Source organism: Lissotriton helveticus, chromosome 3_1, assembly GCF_964261635.1.
Source record: "Lissotriton helveticus chromosome 3_1, aLisHel1.1, whole genome shotgun sequence".
In the NCBI taxonomy this organism is placed as follows: domain Eukaryota; kingdom Metazoa; phylum Chordata; class Amphibia; order Caudata; family Salamandridae; genus Lissotriton; species Lissotriton helveticus.
In genome coordinates, this window is record NC_136061.1 from 661,617,030 (window position 1) to 661,629,163 (window position 12,134).

General features: G+C 43.4%; 1 protein-coding gene across 1 annotated transcript in view; it reads left to right on the top strand.

Moving 5' to 3' along the window:
• Positions 1-12,134, top strand: part of NHSL3 (NHS like 3) — a 336,808-nt gene that overhangs the window by 244,515 nt on the left and 80,159 nt on the right. The window contains exons 4-5 of the mRNA XM_078680739.1: positions 318-447; positions 5,167-5,283. Of these exons, the coding sequence (XP_078536865.1) occupies positions 318-447; positions 5,167-5,283 (247 nt within the window). The remainder of the gene's footprint in view (positions 1-317; positions 448-5,166; positions 5,284-12,134) is intronic.

Below are 12,134 nucleotides of genomic sequence, written 5' to 3' on the forward strand. Positions count from 1 at the left end.
CATGTCCTCCATGCTCTGTAAGCTAGTCTGCCTCTTCCCAGAAGTCAGTGCCCTCACCCTCAGTTAGTCTTCTCTACCTCTGGGGTTACTTTCCAAATGGAGTCTCTGTGTTCTTGGTAGCATTCCCTGATCACCCTTTCTCCTCCTAGCAGCTCTTTTCTGTTCCCATTCCTTGACACTTAGACTACTGTAACTTCCGCTCTCTTGTTATTTTTTCTCCTTTTTGCCATCTATTGCAACTGCCTCCACCACACAATCTACGCATCATTGCCTCATGTAGAGATTTTTGAATGTGTTTCCTCTTCTTTATCCCATAGTCCTCTCCGGTGGTCCTTGCTGCCGCAGATGATGACAATGTCGCCTTCCGCACTCGATCCTTGTCTTGTGCTGCAGAAAATGCCTCTGAGGATTCATTGTCCATCCGGTCAGAGATGATCCAGCGCACAGGTACATCAGCGAGAATCACCCACCTCTCAACCACAGTGGCCCTTCTCTCTGATTTTATGTATAAAAAATGAGCTATAGTGGAGGGGGCTCTGTGTGGGCTGCAAAGAGTGTGTCTTCAGTTGTGTATATTAATTGAAATAATGGCTTTGGCGTGGATGTGGGAGGGTTTATTGTGTAGCCAACTCTCTCACATTGTCCCTGATCTCTTGCTTACTGTCTCTCTCAATCTGTTATCTCCCACTTTCTCCAGATTCAGGTTGCACTGTAGGGTGGGTGGTCTCTGGAGATTTATTTTCTATCATGTTTAAGATTATGGACCCAAACTGAGCTATGAGTGTAGGCATTATAGAGGTCTCCATATGTGCTGTATGAGCTCCGTCTCTTCCTAATTGGACTTAACTGTGAGCGGGCTTTGTCTCGTTGTTGCATAATGTATCTCCTGTCCTCCTGCATAAGCCTATAAACCCTGGGTGATTTATAGAAGTGTGTGTACTCGTCTGAGGGTCTATTTCCATCTGCTCCCTAAATTTAGAGGTTTAAACTGAGCAATGTTTAGTCAGTCTCGTTCACACTCAATGGCATGGAGGTACAACCCTAGATGGTTTAAATTCTATAGATGTGTGTTGGCATAAGACACCATTTCAAGTTTTTATACATAACATTATAAACCTAAGCGGAGATGTAAGATGAAGAGTCTGTGTATCTGTCAGGCGGTCTGTTTTTAACTTTGATCTAAAGTTCTAGTCTTTGTCTAAGTTGTATGAGCATGGCATGGGCATCAGTGTCTCTATCTCCAGTGCACTAAGCTACTAGTTTTTGTCCGATTTTCGGACTGCATGACGTTATGGTTTAGTTCTCACTTTATGAATTTACTAGATTATGTTCTTCGGCTTTCTGTAGGGTTGTTTCACCTGTTTGGATTGGATCATATTGGTACAACCTAAGGTTTTGTCAAGTTTATTCCATTAGTAGTTAGGATTTATAGAGAATATTAGTCTAATAGCTGAGTTTTTGAAAGTTATCGCTTCACATCTTTGGTTTGTGAAGGATGTGCTTTAGATTTTGCTTTTGTAAAGATCATATCTTTGTTTTTGAGTTAGGAAAGGTTAATCTTCATCATTTTTTTTTTTTTTTTAATCGTCAGGATATTTAAAGATGGGATTTCTTCTGTTACCTGTGAGGACCGGCACCATTACTCCTGCATCTAGCTTAAAAAGCTCCATCTTCTTCAACACATTCCCTGGGTTCACCCTTGACTCTAGACTGCGCATAACCAAAAGTTTAGATAACATTTTATCATTGGCTCTTTCATCAGATATATGTTGTGTGCAAGCGTTGGGGTAGGGATGGGATTCACAGGTGGATTCGTGAATGATTAGGTCCACTTGGATCTTTATGTACTGACCAAAATGGAAACCACCTTTAACTCGCCCCAAAAATGTCTATCTGGGCATCCCATCCACAGTCATAAAATTCCTTACTGGGTGATCATTCCTCGACAGTCCTTGTCACCCTCATGTTCTCCAGGCGGGAAACAAAGTAACATCTGAAACTAGACAGTCTGACTGCATCATTTATGTTTGGAAACAACCATGTTGGCTTACTCTGGAAGCAATGCTTTTCTACAAAAGTGAGTGACTAGCTTAAAGGCCCCTTTGGGCTATACTACAGAGAAAATTAAGTTCTCAAGTGAGCCTCGGAGCTCACAATGTTGCATTTCTATGATCCTGGAAAACCTGGGATTTTGAAAGTCTAAATGAAATCAATCTTTCTTTCGCCTTATTTCAAGTAAGTTGAATACTCTACCAGTGGAGGTTCAGTTCCTTCTAACCTTTCCAGCATTTAGGAAAAGTTAGAAAATCTTCTCAAAGAATTACTTTATCGGTTGATATGGGAAGCAATGACATGATCTTTAGATAGTATTGTTTTATTGTTACTACAATTGTTGTAATCTATTATTCTTTTAGAATTCGTTTTTACAAATTGTTCTGTTATCGTATTTAGCTGTGTGGCTACACATACATTTGGGTTTAACTTCCGCTTCATAGAACTGGAAACTAAACAAAGGTACAGACAGCGAGTATAATTTAATAGGTACAAGTGTATGCAAGTCATAAGTGCTAATTCAATTAACAGAAATGTTATGATAGAATGCCTAATACTAAAATAAGCCTATACTTTTGTATCATTTGTAAGGCGATTCATGCACTGTTGTGGGGTGCTGAATCCCATTATTGGACAGGTGCACCATGGAAGAGTGTTTGGCAGTGTTGTCTTTGTGATCCTATGTTTGAAGTTTTTTTTGTCATGTGTGAGCAACTAGAGGGGTGCTCTTGTTATGACTTTGGACAAACGCCTAGCAGCATTAAGGAGCAAAAGGTGTGTAGAGATAGGCATGCAAATTATAAATGTAATTGGCGGTGAAGTATAATTTACTATACTCGAGGAGATTTACCTAGATGGTCTGTTACAGCTAGTCCAGTGAGAGAGTAGAGCGGGGAGGGGGAGGGGCGGGGACCAAAACATAATTCGCAGTTGCACGGTACCAACTCGGCCAGACTGGCAATGGAAGTAAGTGTGTGTGTGCACACCAAAAAAAGAATATTAATCAGAGAAGACCCATTGATCCACATGCCAAGGTGCACAAGGCAGAGATGCTGTCAAATAAGTAAAATGATGCCAAATGAGCAAAAATGTGTCAATTGTGCCATATCCATGCTGCTTTCCAAAGGCTAGGAAACTACTTACTGTAGTTTAAATACACTTCATACGAGATGATGGAAGTAGAGGAGCAATCGAGGTTGGCAGTCTGAGCAGCAACTAAACCGTCTTGAAAGGCCTAGAATCCGACGCTAGCTAGGCTGTAGGAGGCCAGAATTTTGAACTGGTGTTTGCGCAATAAGGATCCTCTTGCTTCCAAAGGCAGACGATGTGAACTACATAGTTACTAAGGCACTTTTGTGATGTGTCCGCTGTTACCACCTATAGAAAGAAAGCTTGGCAAAGTATATTTACTCTTTGGGTCATCAAAAATGTTATAGGGTCTAGCTGGAGACCAGCTCAAACTTAGAAGCTTACTGTTATATTCAATAATTCTGTCCCTCCTTTTGAGCCATTCGGGGAGTAAGATATTAAGCATATTCCTTTAAATGTAACTTTTGTGGTCATAATGTCAGCCAGGATAGTTAGTAAGATTTAGCTTTTTGTCTTGGTGAGCCTTGTATTATCTCAAGTTGTGCGTGCTCAGCCTTAAGCTGTTCCTAAAGTCATTTGTGACTTCCACAAATCTTAGACAATACAATTTCCTGTCAATGTTGCTAATTCTAAGGCTTTAGCAAAGCATAGTGTATGCAGGAAGTGAGGCAGGTTGTAGGGCACATCGCAGAGAAAGCTAGAGGCCTGAGGCAAGCAAAACTGTTATTTGTGCTTTGTAAACTCCGGGTATAGGGGCTTCACTGTTTAAGCTACGTGTAGATGAACGGATGTTCTCATGCCTGTGTTTGTGGCGTGTCACTCTATGATGGGGCCCCAAAGCTCACATATTCATTGACCGTGGCCTGATCGGGGCCACCTGCACCACAGAGTCTTGTTACACCCCTGGTGTGTGTTACCCCAACTGCAGATTGTTGTCTTCCAGGGCAAAAAAACCCACTCCACAAGAGCAAAGCTGAAGATGGCAGTCCTATTGGGGAACTTTCCTATTGTAGAGGCATGTGGCGCTGCCACCTTGAGATCATTGCACACGTTTTCTAGATGTGGCCTGATGCCAGGGCAGGGTATTGGTTAGTATAGCCTGTCCTCTCTTTATCTGGCCCATGCACTTTGTTATACTGTTCCCCCCTCTGTTGAAATTCCAATGGTTCTGAATAATGGTGAAGATTCCATGATGTAGAAGTTGGGTACCTTGATTAGATGTTCTCCGTAGCGTTTTTTTTGTCATACTGATACCTAATACACTCAAGCTCTCCTGAGGCTTCTATCAGAGAAAATAATTGTGGCTTTCAAGCAGAAGGCTGGACCTGGAGTGGCACTACATAATTAATTCTGCAAGATCAGTATGAGTGCAGAAAATAAAAAAGAGAGAGAAAAGGCTTTATGTATTTATTTTTTCATTGTATGATTAGAAATATAATCTTAAAAATTGTTCTGGGAACCTACTTGACCCAAGTGAACATCCTAGTTGCTATAACTATTTTAAAGGTACCCATGGTGGAGGAATGCAACTATGGGTCAGTAACCATTTAGTTGTCTGAGTTCGTGAAAAGTGTTACTTTGTTGTTTGTGGTTGTGAAGACTGTTGCTTCGATTTTAAAAGTGCATTTATTTAGTTGTTCCTTGTTAGATCCGGCATTTTAGTTATTGATTTTCTGAAAACTGTTACATCAGCCCTTGGGGCTTCAGAAGTCTCTTGTATCAGACCTTGGGTTGAGAGGGTTCTTGTGTCTCTTGGTTGTGGCATTGGCAGTTGGTGACTACTGCTATGTGCCCGTTGAGGTTCCTTTAGCTCGCTAATGTTCGTCTACATCATGTGGGAATGGTCTTGTTTGAGAACTTTCGGGTTCCAATGGTCCTCGCTTTATTTATTACTTTTTCTTAATACTTATCCATTTGCTTACTTTCTCTTGTTTTCTTCTGTTATTTTAAGGGCCATGGCGTATTTGTTTCTTAAACCTGTTTATTGTTTAGGATTTTGACTTAATTCCTTTTGGGTATTTGTAGGGTCTACCTTTAGACCGCATGACACCTCCAAGAAATCTTCTGAACGGTCTGGAAAGAAGCGAAAGGAGCGGAGAACCACTGTGGTTGGCATCCCTCAGCACATCCAAAAGGAACTGGGTAAGTTCAGTTTTGATTGTATCGTACAGGGAGACAAAAGGTACCTGTATAAAATGGAAACAGCAGTGCATTTTGTTCTTTAGATATGTGGGGCCTAAAGCATGGGCTAAACTGCATGTAATGTTGGGGGAGCGCTTGCATTGCCCCGGTGACATAGCGGAATGTTGTCAAAGACAAAAAAACAACACTTCGAAAACATGGCTCGTGCCGGAGCACATCTGCTTTAAAAGAAGAATCTGCAAAATATGGTTGACAGGTGTGAGAGAAAAGTGAGCTCTGCCCCAAGGCACCCTTGGAATGTAAAGCAAAATTGCTGGTGTTGCTGACTTGTCTAATTATTAACTGCAAATGGCTTTCAGTGTATCGGACGGGGTTTTAAATGCAATTGCTAAAGTTGGGTGGATGGAGGTGTGCTGCAGAGCCCTGGTGCAAGCGCCTTCCCCTGTCCTATTGGGCAAGTACAGATTTGTCAAGGCCCAGGGGCAGGAGGCCATACCACCATCGTTGAATTCCCCTCTATACTTTTTCTGAACTAGCGGTGTGTTTGTGTGCAGCACAGAAACGTGGATATGACTCTGTTCATCTTTACACTGCTGCTGGTCTCTCTGCAGTGAGCCTCTTCTGTTTGTCTACAAGGTGTTGTCCTGTTTTGCTTGAACCGTGCTAACTTGCTTTTCTTTCGTGTCTGGTGTGCCCGATAGAAGGGAAAGGTTGTGTTTAGAAATGTGTGCTAGTGTGTGGCAATGGTGGGACATTTGGATCTGAGCACGTGATCACTTTCAGCATTAATTGTGTACCTTGCCTTGAAAGCATTGACAAAGGATGCTAAGATGTGAAATGTTGTAGGATCTTGCTTCTGCCTTGGCGAGTGGGACAAGATGTCCCATGGAGTCTGCTAGGGGGCACGCCAAACCCTTCCCAATAGTCCTTACGCTTGGGGCACTGTCAGCGTACCCCCAAACTAGAACGGCATCCTGATCTCTGTGTAGGAAACCTAGCAAGTGCTAGAGAAAAGGAAGATGGGATGTGAAGCACAAGACTCCAAAAGCCCCATATTACGGCGACTCTGTCAAAGGTACCGGGCTGGGCGCAAGGTAGGGGCAGAGGACGTGGGAGAGGAGAGAGCCCTCTCCAAACAGAAAACAGTACTTCACTAACAAACTTCAGGACTGAGGCCTCCGGTGCATGGAAAAGTCCCTATTGGCAAAGTGCCTATTCCCTGAGCATTTGTGCTGGCGATCGAGAGCAGGCAAGTAAAGTGGATGTTAAGTCAGAAGCACAGATCAGGGAGGTCTGTAATTGTGAAACAACAATAACAATCATTGGCATAGCCGATACGTCTCGCCTTTGGCACCTTATAAGTGTTTAGCTAGAGGTACTAGCTTTGCCAATATTTTTAAGGTATGTTGTAGAGCATTGTGGCTGCGGTGCAGCATGTTGAAAAGTTATAAGAAAGTATCATAAGCATTTTTGTTACACACATATATATATATATCCACACGCTGGTTCACAGGCTCCCGACCCTTAAGCGCTCATCACGGGTGCTGACACCTACGGCGGAACCATGCCGTTTTATAACATCACACTCTCCCTCCAGCAAGAGGGATAAATGGGCGCACTCCCTTAGATTTGCCACAATTTTCGTTTATTCAAGATTTAGGCACTGGAAAGCATTAGATCAACGCGTTTCGATGCCGCAGGCATCTTGGTCACGATCTGCGGCATCGAAACGCGTTGATCTAATGCTTTCCAGTGCCTAAATCTTGAATAAACGAAAATTGTGGCAAATCTAAGGGAGTGCGCCCATTTATCCCTCTTGCTGGAGGGAGAGTGTGATGACATATATATATATATCTCCAAGATGACATTTGGTAAAATTGAACAGCCACATTAAAAAAAGAATTAACCTAAAAAATGTCTTCCAGTTTTTTGTCCTTGAAATGCTGACAACTTCTTCCTGCCTGTTCGATTGCTCGTTTGTTATAGCTTTTTTGGTTGGTGTGGGGGGAGGGGAAATAAACAATCGGAGGGTGGAAGTTGGGAAATAGTACCTGGATTACAACATGAGCAGCGGACGGACACTAGAGGAGAATTAACAGATGCCAGACTTGTGTGCTGGTGCGGAGGGGATGCTCCGGTGATGCTGAATGATACTGAGTATGTGGTGCTGTGCTAATTTTGAGGTGATGGTGCACTGGTGCTGTGGGGATGATTTTGCACGGTCTACTTGTAGGATACATTGTTAAGTAGCCTCGCATTACATGCCCCGTTTGGAGAGCGCGCGGAGGCTTCCATGGATATTGGTTTTATTTCACCAACAATTGAAACCTAAAAGAAAGCATCAAAAGTTTAAAGCGCGCAACTTCATGCTGCTTCCATTTTCATAAAACTGAGCAAGAGCAGCATGTTTACCACTTTAATCATATCCAAATATTCATGCGGTTAAAAGCACAGTGTAAATAGGTCTATCTTACTGTTGGCTGTTTTCTTAAACTACACTACCATTAATTATATTATTTAAGGTTTGGACATTTGAGCTAATGAAACCAAAAATGTTATAGGATGAAATCCATTAAAGAACCAAACAGTGGAAGTTGAAACCTCCTGAGGGGTATACAGCTTTACTGAAATATAGCCAAATAATGTATTATGTAAATATACTTTGAAATTAGCCCATTTAGGGAAACAAATCATAGGGAAAATGAGGGGATCTATCCTATTTCTAGGAAGAAACACTTCTGTGGCACAAGGCACTTATTGTGCTTTGCCCTACAGTCCCAAATTTCAGCAGACTAAGCATATAAGTGTTTTAGTCAGACTAACTCTGTGCTGGCAGTTGCACACCTGAGAAGGCAGGCTTGTCTCTCCTGATAGATTATCAGCAAGCAGGACACACTGCTTACCTGAGGTGAGGGGGTGGAGGGGGGCGGGGGGTCAGAGTCTGGTGGCAAGAGGGGCGGGAGAGAAGCAAAGAAGGGCGAGCAACAGAGGCAAGGAGCCTTGGGGAGAGAAACTGCTGAGTGGAGACAGAAACCGGTAGAGAGAGAATAGAATCCAGCACAGATGAACGACACAAGATAAGCAGGAAATGAGGTTTAGCAAAAAAAGTAGTGTAAGAGAGGTAGGTTGAGAGAAGTGAGAGCGGAATAAAAGGAGAGAAATACCAGTTGGGAGGGAGAAAGAAATAGGCAGAGTATAGAAAGACCGGAAGAAAGAGTTACCCTGGAATTTGACGACAGGTTGTTGCAGATAGAGCGAGGGGAGAAGAAGAGGGCAGCAGAGAATGGAGGAACGTGGGAAGTAGGGGAAGGTATGAGGTAGGAGATGGGCACAGTGGGGACCGAGATTGGCAGTTTTCCCAGAGACCAAGGCAAATCAGAAGAGTGATCGATTATGTTAAGCCATGTAGAAAAGAAAAAGGGTGACAGGCGGCGTGGGTGGGGATAGCTAAATATACAGAAAGGGGTGACATGAAGGAAGTTGCACAGGCAGATGGACAGGCAGGCAGGGAGTCGTGCATATCTAGAGTGAGAGAAAGCCTGGCAGGCAGGGAAGGACAGACGGGGAAGTGGGCCACAACAGTCACGGAAAGGGCAGGGACAGGTTATAGGAGAGGCGTGCAGGACGCCGTCAAGCGGTTTGGAGTGGGGGGTCACATAAAGTGAGGGAGTGAGCCAGCAGAGAAGAGGAGAAAGGGAAGGGAAGGGCATGCTCATGGGAGGCAGAGGGTGCACACTGACAGGCATTGATGCAATAGACCGAGAGAAGTTTGTAGAGTGGCATGTAGCCATACATGTGCAAAGAGAACCGGCTTAAGGTTAGAGAAACACACACACTCATGTTGATAGCAAGGGGTTTATAGACAGGCAGAGTGCGAACAGGCAAAGAACCGATAGGAACAGAGGCAAAGAGATACAGGCAGACAGAATGGCAGTAAAAGCAGAGAGGTTTTGATGGGGAGATGGCGCAGAAGAGGGACGCTGGTGGACAGAACAGGGCGGAGAAGAGGAGAGGTTTCTGTAGAGGTCTGCTGTTCAAACCTTCCACGTAAAGACTGTCAAAAATCATAAAAATGTTCAGTGCACATAAAACCAACAAAAATGTAAAAATATCAGAATTAAGGGTACTGCGTTGACCTTATAGCTGCTAAAATGGGAATTAGGGTGTTGCATCCTAAAAGCAGCTCGTGGACACATCCACTGTCTCCTTTTCATCACAAATAATGCAAGGAAAAATTGTTCCTTTTAATAAACCTTTCATTCAGGTCATATCTCAGATAAAAGGAGGGGGGGTTGTAAGAGGAGGAAGTTGTTCGAGCAATAAATTTGATGTACATTTTAGAAAGAAAAACCATTGACAGATGTCCAGACCCCTCTCCTTTTCTAACATGCTTGTCTCAGACCCCTACAGTGATGCATATTAAATACACACTGTAAATGCGGCGTGCTCAGTTTACCCGCTGAAATATGAGAACAAAATATAGGTGTGGGGTGCTCATTCAAATTCTTGTGGCCTTATCTCCTGTCAGCTGGGTGCAGTTTAGGCGTATCCCGCCACTCTTCCCTCCCCCAGAAACCCCACCCACCGTCAAAGGTTTAAAAAGAAAAAGTTAACGTAAGCATTTTATGGCCCCAAAAATGGCTACAGTCTCCAGCAACAAAGTATTTTCTGCTATCATAATTCAATCCTAACTAAAGTAAACATCTACAGATATGCGAAATTACTGTTATTGACGACGCCCCTGAAGGACTACAGAGGCACTTCACTCCTAGTAGTGTAGATGTACAAAGATACCATTGTTTTCCTGACAAGTTGGCCCTATAAGAAAACCCCAGCATTGGTAGCAAGCGCTTTATAAATACAAACCTCTTTCCCTCTTCTATCCCGCCACCTACCCTTCTCTACCCAAATAACTGAATAACCTATCCACTACTCCAAATTACTTCATATTTTACTATACAAATTTTCAACACTATTCCTTTATGGGTTCCGGCGTGGCGTGCTACTTGCCAGAAAAGCGCTTCAACATCCATCAGGGGTAACAAGTGCTATATGAATGCAAACCTTTCTTCCCCTTTAATCCCTCCGCTGTCCTTCTCACTCCAAATAACTGACTAATATCCACCACTGAAATTACTTTCATATTTCACCATATTAATTCACCACTAATCCTTTATGGGCTTCCTGAATAGCGTGCTTCAACACCCCATCAGGGGTAACAAGCACTATATAAATACAAACCTTTTTTCCTCCTCTATCATTCCAAATAACTGACTAAGCTATCCACCACTTAAAATGTACTTGCATGTTACACTATAGTAATTCAACACTAATCCTCTGAGTCTCGGAGTGGCGTGCTACTCGCCGAAAAAGAACTTTGACGCCTCGTCAGGGGTAGTAAGCGCTATATAAATGCAATTACAATACAATGAGAAAGCATTTGCAATGATTATACACTTTACACAGCAGTACTGCTGTACTCTTACAATGCATTTGTAAAATGTGCCACACTTTTCAAAACAGAGATTTATTCCTAATGCATTTTAAAAACAGGACTTTGAAGCACTGTGCAGCAATTCAAGTGGCGTTACTATTCTGCAGAAATGAGTTGTTTACTCCCTTAAATCCAAAAAAAAAGGAAAAGAGGCTGCAGAACTAAAGCATTAAACACTTGCAAATTACGAAATGCATCATCAGTGATTGCCGAGAGAGTGCAAGAGGGCCCGTGCTTGGTGTGCTTGAGTGGCACGCAATTGGGCTACTTGATGACCCCCTTAGAAGCTGGGGCAGGCGCTGAAGGACTGGAAGCCAACATAGCTACGTGGGGAAGTAATCACCTGGCTGCCTCCCTGTTGCCAAAAAGAAATGTGAATGTTGGAATGCAAGTTCCCAACATATATGAGGTATTCATTGTTTCCGGCTGGGCCGCTGCTAATGCCTCCAGCCACGTTGTCCAGGGTGGTGGGCAAATGAAGGTGTAAATGAGTGACTGCCGATAGAGTGCAAGAGGCCCCGTGTTTGGTTTTCTTCAGTGGCATGCAGTTGGGCTGCTTGGTGATCTTCGGAAGCCAAGTAAAGAATAAAAGGTTGAGTGGGGGGGAAGTAATCACCCCACCACCTGCCTCCCTATCTCTAAAAAGAGAAGCGAATGTTGGGAGGCAAGTTCCCAACATATATGCTGCAATCATTGCTCCTGGGCGGAGCCGCGGCTAAGACCTCCTGCTATGTCAGCCAGGCTAGCTGCTGGATGAAGGCATAAGCAAGGCAGGCAGGCGAGGCAGAAGTATAAAACAAGAAACACCGCACATCAGGAAAACAGAAAAAAGGTGTAAAATACATGACGCATAACCTTCACGAAATCAGACAAAACAACAAGATAGGGATATGCTTTACAGCCGTCGGCTCAGCGCGTTTTGTACGCAAAATCAGAGACTCAGCAAATGAAAAAGAAAATAGTGTGCCGAAATATACATAGCCAAAAGTGAAAGACCACAAGAAATGGGACCAGTAGCCATAGGCAGGAGCCACACCCCAAGAGGAGGGACACATAGAGGAGAACTGCACAACCCCAGTAATGCAAAGCAGAAAGGCACTGTTGAGGTTGGCGGAATACTGATTAAACCCATAACCCTTGAAGGTATTTTTCAAACACTTTTATTTAAGGTTTTACAACCCAGGTCATAACAAAAGCATGATGTGTTTACCATCCAGGCATTGCTGGACATAATACATAGTCCGTATCACGCGCATTGCTGCAAAACTGTTAACAGCAGGTTATATCCATTTGTTAGAGTTACCATCGTTGTCTGAATCACTTTTCACAGAGTCCAGCGCCCCCTCCGGGGGAGCCC